This window comes from Phascolarctos cinereus, unplaced genomic scaffold (assembly GCF_003287225.1).
Source record: "Phascolarctos cinereus isolate Bilbo 61053 unplaced genomic scaffold, phaCin_HiC Scaffold_7;HRSCAF=346, whole genome shotgun sequence".
Taxonomy (NCBI): Eukaryota; Metazoa; Chordata; class Mammalia; order Diprotodontia; family Phascolarctidae; genus Phascolarctos; species Phascolarctos cinereus.
In genome coordinates this window covers 52,288,560-52,313,370 of record NW_027556180.1, presented here as the reverse complement: position 1 = coordinate 52,313,370, position 24,811 = coordinate 52,288,560, and the positions used below count along the sequence as shown (strand labels likewise).

General features: G+C 35.1%; 1 protein-coding gene across 1 annotated transcript; it reads right to left on the bottom strand.

Moving 5' to 3' along the window:
• Positions 1–7,334: 7,334 nt before the first annotated feature.
• On the bottom strand, positions 7,335–22,945 carry LOC144454122 (large ribosomal subunit protein eL37-like). The gene is made up of 2 exons (XM_078147656.1): positions 22,920–22,945; positions 7,335–7,635 (listed from the first exon to the last, which is right to left on the bottom strand). Exons 1-2 carry the CDS (start codon positions 22,943–22,945, stop codon positions 7,335–7,337), a joined length of 327 nt encoding a protein of 108 aa, XP_078003782.1.
• Between the last annotated feature and the right edge of the window lie 1,866 nt (positions 22,946–24,811).

Sequence of the window (24,811 nt, the reverse complement as noted above, 5' to 3'; positions counted from 1 at the left end):
ATGCATCAGCATCCCAGTTTTCCCACATCCCCTCCAACACCTCACATTTTCCTTTTTTGTCACATTAGTCACTTTGATAGGTGTGAGATGGTACCTCACAGTTGCTTTAATTTGCATTTCTCTGATAAATAGTGATTTAGAGCAATTTTATTTTCATATCACTATAGATAACTTTGATTTCTTTGTCTTAAAATTGCCTGTTCATATCCTTTGACTCTTATCAATTGGGGAATGATTTACATTTTTATAAATTTGACTCATTTCTCTGTATGTTTGAGAAATTTGGCCTTTATCAGAGATACTCATTGCAAAAATATTTCCCCAATTTTCTATTTTCTTTATAATTTTGGTTATGTTAGTTTTGTTTGTGCAAAAACTTTTAAATTTTATATAATCAAAGTTACCTATTTTGCATTTTGTAATGCTTTCTGTGTCTTCTTTGGTCCTAAATTCTTCCCTTATCCATAAATCTGACAGATAAACTATTCCATGTTGTCTTAATTTGCTTATGGTATCACCCTTTATATCTAAATCATGTACCCATTTTAACCTTATCTTGGTATATGACATGGGATGTTGGTCTATACCTAGATTCTGACATGTCATTTTCCAGTTTTCCCAACAGTTTTTTCTCAAACAAGGAGTTTTTGTTCTAAAAGCTTGGCTCTTTTGTGTTTATCATATACTAGATTACTTTGCTCATTTACAATAAGGTAATTTGTACCTAATATATTCCACTGATTCACCACTCTATTTCTTAGCCAGAATCAGATTGTTTTGATAATTGCACTTTATAGTACAGTTTGAAATTTGATATGGCTAGACCACCCTCTTTCAAATTTTTTCATTTATTTTCTTGATATCCTTGAGCTTTTGTTCTTCCAGGTGAATTTTGTTATTTTTCCTAGCTCTATAAAATATTTTTTTGATAGCTTGATTGGTATGGCACTGAATAAATACATTAATTTAGGTAGAACTGTCATTTTTGTTACATTGACTCAACCTATTCATGATCAATTAATAGTTTTCTAATTGTTTAGATCTGACTTTATTTATATGAAAAGTGTTTTATAATTATGTTTATATAGTTCCTGGGTTTGTCTTGCAGGTAGACTCCCAAGTATTTTATATTGTCTATAAGCATTTAACATGGAATTTCTCTTTCTATCTCTTACTTCTGGACTTTGTTGGTAATATATAGATAAATGTGGATTTGTTTTATGTCCTGCAAATTTGCTAAAGTTGTTAATAATTTCAAATAGTGTTTTAGTTGATTCTCTAGGATTTTCTAAGTATAACATCATATCATCTGCAAAGAGTGATAGTTTTATTTCCTTATTGCCTATTCTAATTCCTTCAATTTCTTTTTCTTCTTTTATTGCTAAAGCTAACATTTCTAGTACAACATTAAGTAATAGAGGTGATGATGAGCATTCTTGATTTACCTCTGATTGTATTGGAAAGGCTTCTAGCTTATCCTCATTACAGATAATGCTTACTGACGGTTTTAAATAAATATTACTTATCATTTTAAGGTAAGCGTCACTTGTTCCTATGCTCTCTAGAGTTTTTTTTTTTTAAATAGGAATGGGTGCTGTATTTTGTCAAAGGCTTTTGGTGCATCTGTTGAAATAATCATATGATTTCTGTTGGTTTTGTTACTGATACAATTAATTATGATGATGATTTTCCTAATATTGAACCAGACCTGCATTCCTGATATAAATCCCACTTGGTCATAGTGTATTAGTCTTGTGATATGTTGCTTTAATTTCTGCTAGTATTTTATTAAAATTCTTTTTGCATCAATATTTATTAAGGAAATTGGTCTATAATTATCTTTTTCTTTTTTGGTTTTTCTGCTTCTGGTATCAGCACTATATTTGTGTTGTAAAAAGAATTTGGGAAGACTCCTTCTTCCCCTATTTTCCAAATAGTTTATATAGTATTTTGGCAGAATTTGCTTGTGAATCCTTCTGGTTCTGGAAATTTTTTTCTTAGAAAGTTCATTGATGGTTATTTCTAATTTCTTTTTCTAAGATTGGGGTAATTAAGTATTTTATTTCTTCTTCTGTTAATCTGAGTAATTTGTGTTTTTGTAGATGTTCATCTATTTTATTTAGATTGTAAAATTTATTAGCATATAATTGGGCAAAATGACTCCTAACAATTGTCTTAATTTCATCTTAGTTGTTGGTGAATTCATGCCTTTCATTTTTGATACTAGCAATTTGGTTTTCTTCTTAAAAAAACACAAATTAACCAATGGTTTATCCTTTTTTACCCCATAAAACTAACTTCTAGTTTTATTTATTAGTTCAATGACTTTCTTATTTCGATTTTATCAATCTCTCCTTTGATTTTCAGGATTTCCTTTTTTCCTAGCTTTTTTTTTTTTAGTTGCACACCTAATTCACTGATCTGCTTTTTCTCTGTTTTATTGATGTAAGCAATTAGAGATACACAGTTTCCCCTAAGTACTGTTTTGGCTGCATACCATGAATTTCGTTATGTTGCCTCATTGTTGTCATTTTCTTTAATGAAATTACTGATTGTTTCTGTTATTTGTTCTTTGACCCACTTGTTTTTAGAGTTAGATTATTTAACTTCCAATTAATTTTTAATATCTCTTTCCATTGTCCACTATTGAATGAATTTTTTTATTGCATTATCGTCTGAAAAGTATGTACCTACTATTTCTACTTTTCTGCATTTGGTTGTGAGGTTTTAATGTTTTAATGCATAGTCAGGTTTTTTTTGTAGGTGCCGTGTACTACTGAGAAGAAAAGGCATATTCCTTTCTATTACCATTCAGTTTTCTCCAGAGATCTATCATACCTAACTTTTACCAAAATTTATTCACCTCCTTAACTTCTTTCTTGTTTATTTTTTGGGTTAGATATATTTAATTCTGAGAGGGGAAAGTTGAGGTCCCCCACTAGTATAGTTTTATTGTCCATTTCCTCCTATAACTCATTCAATTTCTTCAAAAATTTAAATGCTATATATACCTTTTGGTACATATATGTTTAATATTGATATGACCATTTTCTATGATACCTTTCATCAAGCTATAGTTTCCTTATCTCTTTTAATTAGATCTATTTTTGCTTTTGTTTTGTCTGAAATTATGATTAGTATTCCTGCTTTCTTTGCTTTAGCTAAAGCATAATAGATTCTGCTCCAGCCCCTTACCTTTATCCTGTGTGTATCTCTCTGCTTCAAATGTGTTTCTTGTAAATAATATATCATAGGATTCTGTTTTTTAATTCATTCTGTTATCTGCTTCTGTTTTATGGGCAAGTCCATCCCATTTACATTTATAGTTAAGATAAGTAACTGTGTATTTCCCTCCATGCTATTTTTCACTTATTTATCCCTCTCTCTTACCTCCTATCCTTTCCCTCCTCACAAGTGTTTTACTTCTGATCACCACCTTCTCCAATATACCCTCTCTTTTATCACTCCCCCCTCCCTTTCTATCATCCCTGGCTCCTTTTACTTCCTTATAGGGTGAGATAGATTTCTATATTCAAATTACTGCATATATTATTCCCACTTTGAGCCAATTTTGATGAGAGTAAGGTTTAAGCTTTTCCCCTCACCCCCCTCATTTCCCGCTCCATTGTAATATCTCTTTCATGCCTCTTTTATGTGGAATAATTTACCCCATTCAATCTCTGCCCCTCCTTCTTCTTCTAGAGCCTTCTTTCTCAGCTTTTTATTTATTTCTTCACTCATTTATTCATTCATTCATTTATTAATTTAGCAATTATTTAATTAATTTATTTGCCATCATCTCATCAAAGTCACCTTATATCCACACCCTCTGTCTACATATATTCCTTCTAATTGCTCTTAGAGTAATAAAGTTGTTAAGAGTAACAAATATTATCTTGCCATATAGAAATATAGACAGTTTGATCTTATTGAATTTCTTATGTTTTCTCTTTCTTATTTCTTTTTTACCTTTTTATGTTTCCCTTAAGTCTTGTATTTGGAGGTCAAATTTTTATTCAGACCTGGTCTTTTAATTAGAAATGCTTGAAAGCCCCCTATTTCATTAAATGTTAATTTTTTTTCCCCCTGAAAGATTATTGAGTAGGTGATTCCTTGTTGTAATCCTAACTCCTTTCCTTCTGGCATACCATATTGTAAGCCCTCCAATTCTTTAATACAGAAGATGCCAAGTCCTATGTAATCCTGACTGTAGCGCCACAATATTTGAATGCTTTCTTTTTGTATGTTTGTAATACTTTCTCCTTGATCTCTGAGCTCTGGAATTTGGCTATAATATTCCTAGGAGATTTCATTTTGAGATCTCTTTCGGGCAGTGATCAGTGGATTCTTTCAATTTCTATTTTGCCCTCTGGTTCTAATATATCAGGGCAGTTTTCAAAGAAAACCTCTTGAAAGATGTTGTACAGGCTTTTTTTTTTTTTGATCATGGCTTTCAAGTAGTACAATGATTTTTATATTATTTCTCCTGGATCTAGTTTCTAGGTTAGTTGTTTTTTCCAATGAGAAATTTCACATTTTCTTCTACTTTTTTAAAACTTTTTTTGATTTTGTTTTATTGTACCTTGACAGAATGTTTTTGTGTTGCCCAAAATTACCACTATTGGAGAGTTAACATTAGTTAATAGATTTGCTATATAAAATTTGAGGGCATATAGCTAGTCACATATTTCTGCTTCAAATAGTAATTACAAATGACTATTTCCAAGAAACTTAGCAGGTTTATTCTGGAGATAGAGGGCAAGTGTTTAATCTGAAATTGAAATTCAAAGGCAGATTTTGAAGAACATTGCTTTGTATAATTTCCTACAGGACTATGATCTTCATAATATCTTCTATATAGAAAATTGATGAGCCCTTAATCAGGGAATGTAAATAATGAACTCAACATCTTCCTGGGTGGTTCCTTAAGCAAGTGGTATCATTTTCCCCTTTAGGTCTAGACATATAATTGAGGGAGGGAGGGAAATATATATATCTATCTATTTCTATATATCTATATCTATATATCTATATATCTATATCTATATATCTATATCTATATATCTATATCTATATCTATATCTATATCTATATCTATATCTATATCTATATCTATATCTATATCTATATCTATATCTATATCTATATCTATATCTATATCTATATCTATATCTATCTATATCTATATCTATATCTATATCTATATCTATATCTATATCTATATCTATATCTATATCTATATCTATATCTATATCTATATCTATATCTATATTTATATTTATATCATCTATATCTATATCTATCTATCTATCTATAGAGAGAGGTGGGGACTTCTGGTATGAAAACTCCTTTCAGTGGTACAGAGGGGCAACTCTTCCACAGTTACATTCTTAGTTGCTTAGTACATGGAAAGCTTAAATGACTTGTTCTTAGCCACACAGTAGGAATGTGTAAGAGGGAGGACTTGAATCTAGGTCTTCCTGACTCCAAAGCCAGTAGATAGTCTCTGTGGTACAAAAAATTAAACTTCCTTTTCAAATGGTAATTTTACAGGTACTCTAAGAGATCTCTACCCCCCCACCTCCACCCATATTGGTCCTTATTTGTCTTTCCCCATAATGACATTTCAGTAAATGCAGTCTGGTTTAATCCATCCCTTGGAGCAGTCTGCTAAAAACTAGTTCAAGTATGTTTGTGGAAATTGTTTTCATCACATCACTCATTACTCTTAATTTGATTGTCTTTATCTCTTCCTGGATTTCCCTAGAAGGGTGGGTTTTACTTTAGGCCAGAATTTTGAATTGATTACCTATAGATTTATATGGAAGGAACAAAACATAATGTTCTCTCTAACAATACCCATTACATTCAAACCACTGAGTTTTTATTTATCATGATTTCAAACCAAGATTCTTTATCATCTTTTCACCAAGCAAGTAATTAATTTGCTTATTTACTTGCAAATGCTTCAAAAGAAATAAAGATTTTTTTTGAATTAGTTCTTGCTTGCTGAAAATATTGGACTGGTTAATAAAGCAGCTAATCATAGTTAAGCTACTAACTGGCCAAGATTACTCAAGGGGGTTGTTTTGATTTTGAGATACACATATATAATCGTCACGTTTTGAGAAAAGGGGACTTTTTTTACAAATATCCATTGATGTCTTTACCTTGTGGAGTAAAAGTGTACTTATCTATAGGAAAAAATTCCCACAAAGGATGGACAGGAATTAAGGGGCAGGGAAGCTTAAGGGGAGATAAATTCTGGAAGATAGAAGGTACAACAAAATCAATGCTATATACCCTAATAGAAAGAGAGAAATCTTGAACTCTCAACTTTTGGGTCTGCTGTATCTCAAATCTAATGGAGGCCAGGATTCCTGGTATATCTTTTAGGTGCTGGTGTTTGCAAGCCTACAAGGCTGAACTCCCACAAAATAATTGCACAGTTCTGCCAGAGAGAAGGTATTCATTGGAGGGAAATAAACATGTGGATTGTAGTGGAATTCTTAGCTCAATAATATAGTAATCTATCAAAATGACTCCTATGTAATGAAAATCTAATCCTTAACAATAATTCCAAACACATGAAACATAGTTGTCTTATAGAAAAGGATCACAATGAATCGCCTCTTCTAAGTCCAGCGGTACATGCCTAAGCACGAGGCCATGAAGACTTTGAATTCCTAGCAAATACAGGGAGAAGATGGAGAGGTAGAGGAGAGGAAGAGAAAGAAAGGAAAGAGAAGAAGAGGGTAGAAGGAAGAGAAGAGAGAGAGGGAAGGAGACAATTTTGAATGTTCTTCCTTTTTCCAGAAGACTAGACTTCTGCTGAGAACTTGAGGAACCTTGGTATTCCTAGGCTCCCCTCCTGCTCTTCCAGCCCTTAACAAAATAAACCAGGAGTGGGAACTAGTTCAGATTGTTGGTGCTTCATGCCAGTCCCAAAAATGGGACAGAAAGTAAGAGAATCAAGAAAAAATAAGGACAAGCACCTCAATTCTCTGACTGAAGTTCTACCAGCTACTTCTGGTCAAGACAATTCACATGATTCCAATGGTATATTCTCCCACTAAAACTGAAGGCTGTACTCATCTCAACCTCTGTGGATGATGGAAAGTTAGCTCATCTCAATTTTTTTTTTCATTCATGAAACTTTTTTTTTTGGGTGAGGCAATTGGGCTTAAGTGACTTGCCCAGGGTCACACAGCTAGTAAGTGTTAAGTGTCTGAAGCTGGATTTGAGCTCAGGTCCTCCTGACTCCGAGGCCAGAGCTTTATTCACTGCACCACGTAGCTGCTCCAGGACATTTATTTTAACAAACAGTTGAATCCTCAAGATGAACTAGATGCTTCAACAGCTGCTGTCTTGGGTTTAGGTGTTGTTCCTTCATGGACATCATTCCTGAATTGGTGATAGACAATTTTTAGGTGCCTCATTAGACCAGTACCAGTGGTGTTGCATCGCTTAGCCTTTGCTTTCCAATTATACTTTCTCTTGCATTTAGAAGGATATCTAAATTTGCCACATGTTGACTTTTGAAGATGGTATGCCTTGGAACCACAACGATGACATAAAGTGTGTGTTTTATTCCACTGCTTACCAAACAAACATGTCCTCTTTGTCAACGTCCTCCTGTCACCGGGACCAGAAAGAAGCTGTCTCTATTTTTTATTACAAGCTTTGGCAAGAAGTGTACATTTATCAGTCAGAAGAGATCTGACTATACAATTGCCTCTTCAGTCCACATTTGGGGAGATCAAGAATTGAAACAAGAAACTCCTAAATTATTTGACAATAGAAAGTTTTCCTCATAATCTTGTTACTTTATTTTATTTTATTTTATTTTTGGTGGGGGGCAGCCTCCACTGGCTAGGTCTTGGTGAGGGAGTGATGGGTTATATATTCTGTCCTTTTCCCCATTCAAACACATGTACAATATTAGTTATTAACTATACTATTACCAAAGAAAAGTGAATGAAGATATACCATTAACAGCATGTGCAGTTGGTTTTCCAATGCCGGCCCCAGGACCTTTAATGTCTGGTTACCAGAATAAACACACAATTCCTAAACAGTTTTATCTTAGTTCTAGGGTAGTATTTTCTTTTAAAAAATTAAATGTTTATTAGAAACTTAACATTAAACAATTGAAAACAGTTCTGCTTGCTTAAGTTAACTACTGGCATTTTAAAACTTAATTTAAATACATAAAGTCCCATAATGCTATTTTACCTGCCCCCTTGAAGTTCTCATCAGGATTCTTTGGCTATTCTTTCATTTGATCATACTGTATACTCCATTTTTCTAGTTCCAATTTTTTTTTGAATTATTTCATAAAGGTCTTTCCAGATTTTGTTGTATTCCTCATGCTTGTTAGATTTGATTTCACTATAATAAACCCTTGACATTTGTGACCATAACTTTTTTTTTTTGGCTAGGCAATAGGGTTAAGTGACTTGCCCAGGGTCACACAGCTAGTGAGTGTTTTGTGTCTGAGGTCACATTTGAATTTGGATCCTCCTGAGTCCAGGGCTGGTGCTCTATCCACTGCACCACCTAGCTGCCCCCCTGCCTTTTTTTTTTTGGTTAGACCATAACTTTTAAAGCAATTCCTTTATTATCACAAATTTTGGTTGCTCCCATTTTTATTTTGTACTTCCATGTAATGCTGTTCTGAAAATTTTTTAGCAAATAATTCTTTTTCACTTCTTCATAGCATGTTTGATGCATGTATCTAACAATGGAAATTATTGAGCCCAAGAGCATCGTTTCCCAGAAAGATTCTACAAGTTTGAAATTCCAACAACAATGGATAAGTATGCTTGTTTTGCCATTACGCCACTTGCAGTGAAGTTCATGGCTTTTAAATATTTCTACCAATTTGATAATTATGAAGTGGAACCTCTAATTTGTTTTAATTTATACCTCTTTGAGCATTTGAGGTTGAAAGTTTTTCAAGTGATTACTAACAATTTGTGTTTCCTTTTTTGAAAACTGTTATAACCTTTGACTGTTGGAAACTAGGGATTTAACATATTTTACACCTCAAGTTTTTATTCATCATATTTCCCCCACCAGGTTATTTTTCTTTTATCTTCTAATTATGTCATCTTATTTCACAGATATTTAAAAAAAATAATGTAGTAAAGCACATCTATGTTGTTATCCTCAAGAATTCTTTCCCAAGGTGCAGCTAGGTGGCTCAGTAGATACAGCACCAGCCCTGAAGTCAGGAGGACCTGAGTTCAAATTCTGCCTCAGACCAAACACTTGACACTTACTAGCTGTGTGACCCTGGGCAAGTCACTTAACCCCAATTGCCTCAAAAGAAAAAAAAACCTTGTAAAAAAATCCTTTCCCATTTGTTGAATAGAAAGAAAAATAACCTGTCCATCACATTTGAGATACATATTTTGATTTCTTTCCATTTTAAAGAATTCTTTTTATGTTAAAATTTTCAGTTGAGCTGGAATTCACTGGGGCATACAATGTAAGTTGTAGGTCCAAATCCCTTTCCTGCAAAATTTATAACCAATTTTCTGAAGTACATTGGTTGGTAATGACTCCTTTCCCATTAAGGTGTATTTTCAGGGGAAACGTATCTTCATTTTTTTTTAAATGGAAGCCAAGAAACTCTTTTTGCTGTCAGTTTTGCCTGAAGCAGTAGTACTTCCTAGACCACAGTGCCGATGACCAAGACTTCTGAGGGATTAAATAACTGTGCTAAACTTTGTCATTAAAGATGGCTTACAATTCCATATGAAACCCACAAGTCTTTATGAATCATCTTAAAATTATTTTAAAGAAGCTCCAAGTGATTGCTGAAAACTTGATAATATCTACACATGATCCCCCTGAGAAATGTATAAAGAAACTGGTAACTTTGTGGTGAGAGGTAAAATTTGAGTAGAGATTAAAATCAGGTTAAGAGATTAGTAAAACAATGGAGAGGAAAGGCAAGTCACAGCAGGAAAATAATTTGAAAGTGTTGCATTCTAGGCATCTGTACTGGGGCTTAAAATGTTAGTATCTTTTTAGGAAGTTGGAAAAACAGGTTTGAATGGCAAGATGAGAAATGAAGTAGATGCTAAACTATCTAGTTAGGGAAAGATGAGACAGTAACTTTAAAGACTTTAAGGAGGTACTAAATAGATGAGCTAATTCTGGAACAAAATGAGTTCATTAAGCAAAATAACAGTCAGTGGAATCCGACACAGAAAAATGCAAAGCAAGGTATCTTGCAAAACAAAGTGATACTCTGGTTGCTTAATTGATTGTAAAGCCTCTCAGGACAAAATAGTCAACATAGGTAAATCAAAGAAGCCTGGATGGGCAGAAAAGCTTTGACTAGGGTGGCATGAAGTGTTCACTTTTGAATAAATTGTTGTTATTATTGTTCATTCTTTGTTCTCAAAAAGGACCAATGACATCAGGGGGGTGATGTCCTGACTTGAAAATGAATTTGGATTTAAGTGAAGCAGGGCTGTGCAAAAATCATCAGCCTCGTTCTCTCCTCTAGAGTCATCAGAGTCCAGTGGCAAGACATAGGTCAGGATGACTGGAGTTGGCCCTGGAAGCAGTAGGAGACCTCGGCCTTTTCAAGCCAAGGTCTTTCCCAGGTCTCAGTTTGTCAGAGGCAACACCCATTAAATAACTAAAGGCTAGGAATAATAAATGCAGAATATCTCAAAGAACCAATAGATATGCCTGGGAAATGCTAAGAAAAAAACCAAAAGAGTGGCCTTTAAAGAATCACCTTTAATGCTGTTTGTGTGTGTCTAAGGTTACTTATGAGGTCTTTACCATGTTCAGGAATATTTTGACATCAGACATTCACTGAATTTTAAGACAGAAATGACTTAGCAATCTGAAAATTTTTCCTCTTATACTGTCAGCAGTGGTGACCAGCAATCTTAGCCTGCTGTATGCAGATCTACCTAATAGGCCAACTTGTTGGGTTCACTGATAAATGGGATGCCAAATAGGTGTAGACTTCACTTTCTCTTTTCACCCCTCTACCTCTATGTAACACTGATGGTACAATTTTCTTTCCCTGTGATGACAGCCAGAAATCTGCTTACAGGCACATTTGCATTAAGGTGTTGTTTTTTCTTTTAAATGGTGTTTTCACCAGGAAAAGGGACTAAAGTGGACAGAGCCTCTCCTCAGATATTTGTTCTTCCCTTAGTACACTTCTCTGGAAAAAAAAATGGTATTAAAGGCTCTTGGATGACTCAGGCAGATGACTTTCTAAATGGCCAGAAGAAGGCTATTAATGTCAGTTTTATGAAAATTGCATTTATTTATTCTAGCTTGATTCATCACACCCCATTTCACTGTTTGTCTAATCTTAGGATATTTTGGCTGACAGACTATTTTCTCTACTCTAAATATTCTGGAGCCAAATTCATCATTGAGATACCATCCTAATATCTGTTAATGCAAATGTATGTGTGGGTTTCTCAAGGTAGAATGGTTCAATATATGGAATCTGAGTTTTGTGCTTTGGCCATGTTTGACACTCCCTTCCCTCTCCAAAGATGGCTCAATTCTAGGTTTCAGTGTCCAGATGTGTAATTATAAGGAAGGTATTCCAGTTTTAATAAATGCGTGTACTACCCCCAAAGCAACACATTTGTTTTTAAGCTTTCAGCCTCCACTAATACGCAACATACGGTCTTGGTCTTCTAAATGCAGCCATTTCCCAAGTACTTAATCCCATTCTCTTTCTTTACTCTTTCTCCTGTTGATCAAATCTACTACAACCTCAGCTATCATCCCTTGTGTAGATGGCTCTTAAATCTAGTCAATTTTTGCCTCCTTGTAGGTGAGTCTCCAATCTGTACGCCCAGTCTGATGACTGTCCTTACCTCCAGTCTTATTTTCCATAAATGGACATTTCCATTTAGATGCCAAAATTTCAACCTCAGTATGTCCAAAACTGAAGTTATGATCTCATTTCTTAAACCAACTCCTTCCCCAGGATTTCTTCTGGTCTGTTAATAATGCTATAATTCTCTCTGCACCCAGACCTGAAGCTTAGTCACCTTTGATCTTCCCTTTCCCTTTTCTTCCACATCTAGTCAATCTGTCCAACAAACTGTTTTTCACATTCCCCTTGCCCTGTTCATTCCCACTGTCCCAATATCCTACTTCAGGCTTTAACTTTCTCCTGCCCAAGCTATCTTAATAACCTTTGAGCTGACTTGTTTGGCTCTAGTCCTCTGCCCCATTCCCTCTAAGTTTCAGTTAATCTTATATATAATTGTATACATAAGATTGATCTTTCACACACTAATCTTGTATACATATTAATCTTTCTAATGCACAACTCAGATCAGGTTACTCTTATGATCAAAAACCTTTAATGACCTCTCCTCGGTACCCTATTGTCACTTCATTATCTATTGAATAATGTCCAGACTTCTTAGTCTATCATTCAAGTCTCCTTATACTTTGTCTCAATGTACTTTTCTAAGCCTTCCCCCCTAAACTTGAACTCTGACATGATAGACTTAGATGTGTTTGTTATGGTTATAGCATCGGTTGAAACGATGTTAAAGGAAATGCACACAGTAGCTGGATCAGAGTAAGTATATGTGGAGAAGACCCATGCTGGAGACAGCTAATGAGGAGTCAATTCACATGGTGTCTTATGGGATGTAAGATAATGCAAAGCAGCTAGGTGACACAATAGATAGAGTACTTGGCCTGAAGTGGGGAAGACCTGAGTTCAAATCCAGCCTCATGCTTCTAGCTGTGTGACACTGAGCAAGTTACTTAACTTCTGTTTACCTCAGTTTGCTCAGCTCCTTAAATTCTCAGATGAGGAAAATAATAGCACCTAACTTGGAGGGTTGTTGTGAGGATCAAATGAGATAACATCTGCATGTATAGTGCCTGGTCAGCACTATTTAAATGCAAGCTATTATGATGAGGATGATGAAAAGCATAGGAAAAATCTTAGATTCTATGAATATAAAAACAGTATAGCTGGAAGAATATAAACAAACAATGACTTTTATTGCCAATTTTTTCATCTACACAAAATTTTTTTCAGAGTACTACACATACACATTGAAGTTATCTTTGATGAGGTTATGATGAGGAGCCGCAAGCTTTGGAAAGTGATATTCCGTAGAAGACCATCTCTTTACCATCACACAATTGAATGACAGATATATATATATATATATATATATATATATATAGTATATGTGTGTATATATATATATATATATATATATACAGTAGTAGTAGTAGTAGTAGTAGTAACAACTAGTATTTATTTAGGTCTTTAAAGTTTGGAAAACATTTTACAAATATCTCATATTATTCTCATCACAACTATGGCAGATAGATGCTTTATTATTTCCATTTTACAGATTATTTCCACTTTACAGAAACTGATGCAAGCAGAGTTTAAGTGACTTGTCCCGGGTCATTTAAGTGAGTGAGTGACCTGAGATTGTAAGTATGTGAAACTGGGCTTGAAATCAAGACTTCCTGACTTTAAGTCCAATACTCTAACAGTTGAATCACCTGGCTTATTTTTGACCATACAATAACTTTTGATTCTGTAGAGCAGAATACCACCTTCTAATAAAGCATCTAACATGAATACATCAAAGTATTCAAGATTCCCTGAAGCATGTACTAAGTTAGGTCACTATGATATCTCTCTAAGCATTAATATCAGGCAAAGGGCAAAGCATAGAAGAGGGCAACATATTGCTTGCCTAATGTGTTTACCATGCAGATGGAGGAGACTCAATGCAGTGGCCAAGTTTAAGAGGATTTCCCTACATACATTGAGGTTCTTCAGTTGTTCCTGATTGTAGAAGACATTATGCTGGTTGTATCAAGCTGTGGAATATACATATACATACACACAAGGAGAGAACCATCTATTGTCTTCTTCTACAGTAACTGGTTATTCATCTCATGTTCATGACCTCAAGGATGAGAATGCAAAGGACTCTAATGAAACAAAAATGTCTACCACAAGAACAGAAACTGTCCACATATTTTTTCAAAACCATATACTATGATAAATTCCACTTAGATTACTTGAGCTTCATGAAGAAAGAAGTATCTCTAGTAAGTATGCTTTTAAAACTCTTCAAAATCCATACTGTCGATAAAAGAAAAGTAGGGTGTTAAGAATCACATTTTCATTATGGTTCAGAATTACAGTTTTATCAACACACATACATATGTACATACACACATATACATATACACATATATACATATACATATTCATATATACATCATGTATTTCCCTACTTCCTTGTCTTTGCTTATGCCAGTTCCTTTATTTCTACATGTCAGCAGCATACCTATTCTTCATGCACCAGCTTAGATGCCCTTCTCTAGGAAGCCTTCTCTGATCTTCCTTACCTTTCTAGCAGAAAGTGATTTTACTTCTAAAGTCCCATAGCATTTTATTTTTTGTTTCTCTTTGCTTCTCTTACAACAAATTTCACCACATTCTCTTGCATATGTATATATGAACATACATACACATGTATGTTCAATTTATTTATAGACATATATGTCATATCTCTCCAGTTTAAAGTTTAACTTTGGAAGGCAGATATCTTATTCTCTTCATATCTCTCATGGTACCTATCACAATGCCTTGCACATAGTGGGTGCTCACAAAATATTAATTGAATCAACAAAACAATATGAGTCTTTAGAAAGCTCACAGAATCTGTTCAGATAATCATAATTACATTCAAGAAGTAATAAAGTCTGATGACTATAAGTATGGCATGGCAGCAGAATAAAAAAATATAACTTCTGTTATCTAATCTACTCACAACACAGTTTGCTGTGACAGGCACCTAATGACTTCCTTGTTTATATAATTTTCAAAGTACATAATATGCATTTGCTTCCACATCATAGCTTGTGATGCAGGCTGTGCATTCTAAAGGAAGTTTCTAATGTGTTATATTCAAATAGATTGAATTGTGCTTTAAAACTTCTCGTGTTTTATGTGCTTTTTTTCCATTTTATTTTGGTTGGATTAGGGAATATTTAAATATTATAAAACCCCCTTCCTAATGTGATAGTCCTTTGTCTCTGAGGTATTCTAATGACTACTGTGACTGCTAATCATAAGAGATGTGGGTCTTCATTTGCATGCATGGTTAATTTGAGGAATAGTTTATGGTTAAAAATTAAAACCAAGCCAGAAAAAAAGGGTACTTTCTTTAGGAACACAGGAATTAATAAGTGAAATTAGAGCTCATGTGAGAGGATCTGTTTCACATTCTTCTAAATCTTTAGAATCATTGCCACTTTGCAGCAATTTTCATTGTGGAAATGTTCATCTTAGTGTTGTTACTGTGTACTTTCAGGGGACAGATATTGATTGACACAACATATTTTATGTTGCATAGAAATTGTGTCCGAAGCATTGTAATATTAAACTATAGATTAAGCAAATTTTTACTGAGAAACCACAAGGAAGGGAATAAAAGGAAAGTTAATTTAGAAAAGATGTATTTTCATAATGAAGAATTTAAAATGACTCCCTGCAACTTCCCAGAGTCTAACCTCCTTTGTTTGGTTTTCAGGATTGCCCATCCCCTTGTCTCTACTGGCTTCCCCCTACACTTCTACATGTGTGCCAGCCGTGCTCTAGCTGAACTGGTTTCTACCTGTTTCCCCAACAGGACTCACTTTTCTCAGCGCCATACATTTATTCATTTTGTTGTCTTGTTCCCCTGCTCCTGCATTTTCTGTGTCTCTTACTGCTCCTAAGGTTTCACCTAACCTGTTTTGCTCATGTTAGTTCAGTTGCATTCCTTCGATAATTTATCATGCACTAGGCACTGAGGTGGGAAGAAAATAAGCATTTATAGTGTTCCTTCTCTGTGCCAGGCACTGTACTAGGTGCTTTAACAATATGATCTTATTTGATCCTCACAACAACCCTGTGAGATAGATGCGGTGACCATCTCCTTCTTTTGTTCAATTCTTTCAGTCATGTCTATTTGTGACCCCCATTTGGGGTTTTCTTTTCTTCTCTTTTCTCTTTTCCTTTTTTTTTCTTTTTTTGGTGAGGTGATCAGGATTAAGTGACTTGCCCAGGGTTACATAGCTAGTAATTATTAAATGTCTGAGGCTGGATTTGAACTCAGGTCCTCCTGACTCCAAGGCCAGAGCTCTATTCCCTGTGCCACCTAGCTGCCCCCACATTTGGGGTTTTCTTGACAAAGATACTAGAGTGATTTGCCATTTCTTTCTCTAGCTCATTTGACAGATGAGGAAACTGAGACAAACAGTTAAGTGACTTGCCTAGGGTCACACATCTAGTAAGTGTCTGATAGGACAGATCTGAACTTATGTCTTCCAGACTCCAGGCCAGGTACTCTATCCACTGTTTCACCTAAGAGACAGAGATTAAAAGCAGACGTAGTTTCCATTGTCAAGGAACTTACGTTTTGATTGTTAATGAAGATGAGCACGGTTTATGCTATGTACAATGACTAATATAAAATAAGAGAAAGCATGGTAATGACAAAAGGAAAATCTAGGAAAATATGAAAGAAAAAAAGAATATTTCTAGGTAATGGAGGATAAAGGAAAAGTTCAGAGAAAAGGTAGAGACAATGAAAGGTGGACTCTAGGTATTATGGGTAGCCCTTATAGATAAGGAAACTGGTATGGTGAGTCTGAGAAATAGTCTAGGCTGGCTGGAATGTTCAGCTTGTGAAGGGGAGTGATAAGGTTGAAAAGATGGAGTGGGGCCAGATTGGGGAAAGTCTAAATGCTAAATTAAGGTATTTGTATTGTATCTCATAGGCAGTCAGGGGCTACTGAAGGGTTTTGAACAGGGGGATGACACAAGCAGATCTGTGACTCAGGAAAACTATATATTGGCAGTTGTGTGAAGATGACTGAGGCTGAAAGCAAAGAGAAGGGTTGGTATATTGAAATGATAAGATAGTCTAGAGGGGAAAAAGGACTGAAATCTGGTGATGGTGCTGTATGTGGAGAGAAGGGGACAGGTCTAAAAGACATCCTGCCTCTCCTTTTAGACTCAGCTCTAATGACATCCACTCCATGAAGACTTTCCAGACTCCCAGTTGGATACGCTCTCTCTTAGTAGTAACTATAGAACACTGCACCTCTCTTTTTCATCTTTTCTCTCTTTTTGAATCAATTCTATTCAACATATATTTATTTATTTATTAAGCGCTAGGTGCCAAGCATTGTGCTAGGTACTGAGGATACAAGACAAGAATGAAACAATCCCTGTTAGCAAGGAGCTTTCCTGTCTGAGCAGGGGAACAAATACACAGATAAGTGAACACCAAATAGATACACAACCCACAACACTGACAGCTTATTGAACTGGAAATGACCTCCCACATTATGCCACATATTAGTTACTTGAGTACATCCTTATGTCTTCCTCTTGTTTTTATGAGCAGGGATCTAGAAAAAGAAATTGTTCTAGGTATTCACAGTGCTTTGTATGCACTCACTAAATACTAATTGAATGAATTAATGAAAATAGATGGAAAGAGAATGTTAAGGGCTTTCGGAATTTGTATTGATCTTGAATTTAGTACAACTCTCTTTTTCACAGATGCGAAACTGAGAGCTAGAGAGGTTTGATTTGCCTAAAGTCCCAGAGCTAGTCAGTGATAGACCTGGAAGTGAATTAATCAATAAATCTTCAGAGATTTATTAAGTGCCTGCTATGTTCCAGGCTCTGTACTAAGTACTAGGGAGTCAAAAGGCAAAGGAGCTTACAATCTAGTAGGGGAGACAACATGCAAACAAGTATATACAAGGCAAGTTATGTACAGGATAAATAGGAAATAATTAATGAGGGAAGGTGCTGGAATTAAGAGGGATTGGAAAGGTTTCCTGTTGAAGGTAGGATTTTAGTTGGGACTTAAAAGTAGCTAGGGAGGTCAGAAGAGGGAGAGTATTCCAGGAAAGGGGAAAGTCAGAGCACTAAGAAAGGGAATCAGAGATAACTCAAAGCCACCATGGCTTGATTAAAAAACAAACAAACAACAAAACAAACAAAACAAAAGAGGCTGAGCCAGGCTCACCTAATCTCTTTTTGTATGGGGGTAACCATATTGCACTGGTGGATGAAGGGAATGCCATGGTTATATTATGTCTATATTTCAGTATGGCATCTGACAAAACCTCTTGCCATATCCTCATGGACAAGATGGGGAGATATGGGCTAGAAAATAGTGCAGTTAGGCGAATGTGCAATTGATAGCATAATCCTTAATAAGTCAATACTGACTTTGAGGCAAGATTCTAGTGCAATGAGCCATTGACCTTTGTTTGATATTTTTATCAGTGACTCAAATGAAGGCATAAATGGTAATGGGATGTTTGTAAAATTTACAGATGAAATAAAAGTGGGAGGGCTAGCTAACAGAATGGAAAAGCAAGACGGTTTCCCCAAAAGATTTTCCCAATTGAGAATAGAAGTTTGAAACCTTTTTGTGTGCATGTCATGGACCTCTTTGGCAGTCTGTTTAAGCGTATAGACCCATTTTCATAGTCATCTTTTTGACATGATTTAAGGAAACACTAATTTCAACTAAAGAGTAGTAAAAATAATGACTTAATTTTTCCCATCCAAGTTCATGGACTCCTTGAAATCTATCCTTGGACTTTTAAAGGTGTGTGAAACTCAGTTTAAGAAACTCTAGGCTAGAACACTGGATAAAGTCCAATAAGGGTTCGGGATTAGACCTGTGATTTCATCGGAAAAGGAACTCTAAGGTATGGAAACTCCCTTCACAAATGTATTTCAACACTTTTGCAGTGACTTAAATTCTTTGAGATTTGCCTAGAGCACAGAAAGGTTGAATGATTTGTCTAGGGTCACACAGTAAGTATGTGTCAGAGATGGGACTTGAATGTAGGTCTTTCTTAATGGCTATGCCAATGTTTTATCCACCATGCATTGCTATCCTACCTTAATCTAATATGATGCAATTTAAGAAGGTGACATGTAAAACATCATACTTGGGTTAAAAAAATAACCTTACAAATATGAGACAGCACAATGGCAATGTTATTCTTTCATAATAGGTCATCTGAAAAAAACAAGATTTGGACTGCAGGCTTGATATGAGTCAACACAATTTGGCCACCAAAAAAGGCTAACGTGATTTTGAGCTGGAAAGAGGGAGGTCAGAGCCCCCATCAGCTCTACCCCAATAAGGTCACTTCTGGAGTGATATGTTCACTTCCAGATGATGCGTTTTAGGAAGGACGTTGACAAATGGGAGGGTACTAATTGGCATTATGATTTCGTTGTCATCAATATACCCTCTATTGAGGCAGATGGCAAGGCCGCTTGGAAGATGGTCTTTAAGGGTTGCTATGGATAAAAAAAAATCAATACCTAGCAGTCAACCTGATGATAATCTTCAGCAGGGTTAATTAGTCTGATACTGGGACAATAGATACACAGTATGTCTCTGCGCCTATGCTTAAAACTTTTTCAGCTTGGAGGACCTGCTCAATTTGGTAGTCTACTAGCAAAGATTTAGAGAACTCTTGAGTGAAGGAATGCAACTCTATGCTTACTAATTCTAAGTAAATAGCATCTAGTCTATATTTTTTTCTATAAAGTACCCTATTATCTAGTAAAGTAAATTTATATACACACTAGTAACTTATTTCTTAAGAAGTATTATAGTATCAACCTATGCTAGAATGGTTTCCAACTTTAGTTTAAGCTGTGAAGATAGGAAGCTATTCAACTCTTTTGACAGTGACTGGTTGATAAAACTGTAATTCTGAACCATAATGAAAATGTGATTCTTAACACCCTACTTTTCTTTTATCGACAGTATGGATTTTGAAGAGTTTTAAAAGCATACTTACTAGAGATACTTCTTTCTTCATGAAGCTCAAGTAATCTAAGTGGAATTTATCATAGTATATGGTTTTGAAAAAATATGTGGACAGTTTCTGTTCTTGTGGTAGACATTTTTGTTTCATTAGAGTCCTTTGCATTCTCATCCTTGAGGTCATGAACATGAGATGAATAACCAGTTACTGTAGAAGAAGACAATAGATGGTTCTCTCCTTATAATTTTCTTAAATGTTTTTATGATGCTACTTTCTAAAAAGTGTGCCCTACAAGTGGTGTATATTGTCATAGTTTAGTAATAGAATAAAGTCATGTAGCTCTTTATGGGTACAAGGCACTTTAAATACATTATCTCATTGAAACCTCATAGCAATTCCATAGAGTAAGTCATAGGGCAAATATTGTCCTCATTTTAATTCTAAATGACTGCGGACATTTAGAGAGCACATTGCAGTCTAAAAGTGCTTTCTGTATAACCTTGTGTGTAATATATCTGGATTCTTAAATATGTCTTAGATGGGAAAAATTGTATATTTATTTTAAGTAATCTTCATTTTCTTTTGTAAACTAATCAACCAATTAATCAATCAATAAATATTTATTAAGTACCTGCTGTGTGCCAGACACTGTGTTAAGCACCAAGCATACAAAAAGAGGTAAAAGACAGTCCCCGACCTCAAGAAGTTTTGAATTCCATGAGTTTTAAAGCATTTGGCCCTACCAGACTGATAAAAGGGGTCTATGATGTACAAAAAATTTGGAAAACCCCTAATCTACAACATATTTCTCATTTTATGGAAGAGGCTCTGACAGATGAAGTGATTTGCCAAAGACCCCAGAGACAGGAGGCAGTGAGATTCAAACCCACATCCTCTGATTATAAATCAAGTGCTTTTTCATGAACCTGACTTTTGTGTCAATTGGCATCTTTGCCATAAATGCGAAGACAATTAATGGCTTAGAAATTAACATTGGTAGGAAGAGAGGAAAAAGGAAAAGAAAGCAATCTTGACAGCTGGAGGGTAATGCAGAGGGTAGTTGGGGATCATGATTGGACTCTTTGTCACATTCGCAGCAAGAAAGTGCTTTTACTGAGGTGTGCAGGTACTCTTTTAAAACTATGTGAAGCATAGTTTTCTAAAGGCAATTCAGCGATTCTGTCTCTAGGACATATAAGGTTTCCACTTTCATATTAGTTTCTGGATAGGAAGGAGATTCCATTTTTCTTGCAACTGTGTAATTCAGGACAGAGGCTCCTTTGTGTTGGGAACTGAAATAGTGAAATTTCTGTAATTAGCTGCTGAATGTGGTATCTACAAAGATGCCTAAATTTAAATACAAAATGGACAGAACTCTTCTGGGCCCTCCCATCTAACTTCAGGTTATAGGCTCATAGATCTAGAGCTGGGGGTGACCTAAGAGGACATTTAGTCTAGGTTTTTCATTTTACAGGTGAGGAAATTGAGGCATAAGATGGTTAAGGGACTTGCCCAAGATCACATAAACAGCAATCTCGGTCAAAAGAACAGAAACATGTTAAAATAGATTAAATCCTGCTGTCTTCCTTAGGTGGCCTAATTTACCTCTCCTGTGTCAGCTAATTTTTGGGAAAGACAATATCTATGGTTGTTGCTAGGCACAGCAAGCTTCACCAGGTAAAAAGGATCCTTTTTACTCTCTCTCTCCTAACCTCACCTGTTTATTCCAGGAGACTCTACCAAGAGGAAAGAACTCTTAGCAACAAATCCCCAAAGGTCTTTATTGTGAAATCACAGTCTACAGGAGATTTTGTTTTTAAGACTTAATCCCAAGCAAGCTCTCAAGAGTATGTTGCCTTGTTGGCCATGTTTAGGTTTAAGATAGATGATTAACAGTATTCAATTTTGAAAATCCACGTTTTGTGTACTAATATAATTAGGTATTTACTTTGAAAGGATTGTTTTTTTTTTAATGCCACTGTATTTCTAATGTGGAGCACTGGGTCAATAGTCAGAGGATGCTTTTCCTCTGCTAGCTCTCTTGATTACTACCTGTGTGACCGTAAGGCAAGTCACTCAACCTCTGCAAGCCTCAGTTTCCTTATCTGTCAAATGAGGGGGTTGGAACACATGACTTGTAAGTTCCCTTCACAGTTCTAAATCTCTGACGATCATCATCATCATCATCATAATGCAATCTTGCATTTCTAAGGTGCTTCATGGTCATAAAACCTTCTTTATATACATTACCTCAGTGAATCCTCAACACATCTATAGGAGATAGGCAATGTTGGCATTAACATCACCCTTCTATAGGTGAGCTGAGAGTTGGAGAAGTGAACTGGCCAAGGTCACATAGCTAGATAGTGTCTAGATTCAAAACCATACCTTTTGACTCCAAATTTAGAACTTTCTACATCATATGATATGTATACAAATATGTATACTGTGTACATTATATGATATGTATACCAATATGTATACTGTATGCTAATTGCCATAGCCAGAAACCTGACTACGTGAGGTTACATTTGTTTGTGAATGGTTATATAAGACATGCCAAAGTATAGGAAATCAATTCAGAAAGAAGTGGCAAAACCCTGTCCTAGAAGGATATAACTCACTTGTGTTTTGTGTCTTTCCAACTATCAAGGCAAAGATCTTAAGGTCTCTATGTCTATCTGACAGAAATCTGTGAAATGGGTTCATTATTTTATCTTAACTTGGAAACTTTTTTTCATATCTGCACTGGGTATTTTAAAGTAACATTGACTTATCATTGTTTTTAATTGGCTTTAAAAATTCTATGCAGTTGAACAAGAATGATTTGGCTATTTAAAGGTAAGCGTGTCTCCTATCAAATGGGTGATAATATTTTTAGAGTATATCAGGAGGTCCAATGGCTCAGTTATAATGTTGCTTTTGAAATCTAAATTTTAGATATAGTTTTAGATGAAGTCCATGTATGGGTTCAAATGGGCTGTGTTGCTTGGTAGATAACTGGCTGTTCCCAGTGACAGGAAGACCTGGGTTCAAGTCCTACCCCTGACACTTACTGGCTATTTGTCTCTAGGTAAGTCATCGGACCTTTCAGTGGCTCAAGCTGCTCCCTAAGACTGTAAGATACAAAAGTGACACTGCTTTGTGTTGGTAGAGGGAGTCTTCTCATTGGGAATTCCTTATATTAATGAAATCACAGGTCTAGTCTAAAAAATAAAAGTTAAAAGAATGAAAGAAAAACAATGTGGTATGGGATAGTGTATACAGTGCTGGCCTTGGAGTCAAGAAGACCTGGGTTCAAGGCCTGCCTCTGACATGTGTTAGGTCTTTAACAAGAACAAATCATTCTGTCATGGTGGACAGTGTTTCCAAATTAGGGAGTTACTTACACTGGTCATCCAAAGGCCAATAGAAAGACATATGATGGGCTTCCATAGGCTGTAGCAATGGTGACTTACGTGCAAGAAATGGTTTAAAATGAACTAAGGATATATATGACTGGAAAAGGAAGTGAGCCTTGTATCAAGAATAAGGGGTAACAACTAGCTTGAGTGTCCTTTTGATAGTTACAAAAAATATTAAAAGAGCTAGAAGAAGGCCTCCATGACATTGGGTCAATCCTCAATGGAGGATTTACAGAAAGAAATGGGCAAGAATCATGGAAGAGGAAGTGATGTTTATGGTGCCCCACCTGTACCAGTGGAAGGAGAACCACACCAATAAGGTATATATTGAAAAATAAGTTGAAATTGTCAATCTCTTCTGCCCATTGCTTCTGGAACTGAGCTGGAAAATATCAGTAAGGCACTAAAATTATGCTTAGTTTACTGAAGTTGTTGTAAATGTAAAAATAAGACAGATAAATTTGTTAGAATTCAAAAACAAAAAGAGTGAACTTTAATTTATTACAGGCAAAGTATGGTTTCTCTTCTGTGCATAACACATTTATATTATAACACTTCTAACATATATGTATTATATGTACATATACATATACATATAGATATAATGTGTCCATATTGATGGCTTAAAATTAATACCATTACTAGCAGTATCTAAGTACTCACACATGTATGCTACTAAGCCATGTGCTGTAGAGGACATGTTAAATGAGAGCTATCTTTGACTGTCATGGAAGTCATTTAAGATTTTTCCTTCAAAAATATAAATACTGATCAAAATTCATATTATATGTAAGAGATAGATGTCCTTTCAGAAATGTCTTTTTGCTATTTTTTCCTTTTTTTTTTTATCAGAGACAGTTAATAAAAGTCTCTAGTTACTGAAGATTTGATCAGGAGTGTTTACATAAATTTCAGAATTTCTTGTCATACAGAGCTAGAAGTTCTCAGCTTGATAGAAGATGGAAGATAAGGATAGCAAGATAAGGAAGAAAAATATGTAGATTTTTCAAACTTATTTAAGTGGAAAGTGGAAAATTAGTTCAATTTCCATGTAGAAGCTAGCTTTATGTTCTCAAAATAATGATTCACTTGTATGAGTTATTTGACCAACAAAAGGAAAGAAGGAGTGACTCTTCAATAGAATCATGTTTGCTCTCAAGAATCCTTTCACAGCACATTGCCATGTGTTCTTTAGAGGCAGCCCTACCATGGTAGCCATCTACAATTCAGCCTTCACTTGTAGAACAAGATTTCCTCCTTAAACAAACACTCTCCTTGTCCAGGAAGAAAGAATAATCCTAGCTAATGTCTATGAATAAAAATAAAATTAGGTAGGTAGTACCAAGTTGTATCAACTCAAGATATTTCTCTAAAAAGCTTGTTCTATATATATTTTCTACTTTAATATTTAATGTTTGTCATATTTAATGAAACTATATTTTTATCAAGAAAGTCTGGCTACATTTTTGAAACTATGATGTATGTTTTATCTGAAATTCAAACTAAGGCTATACCTTCTTCAGATTTTATTTATGAAAATATAG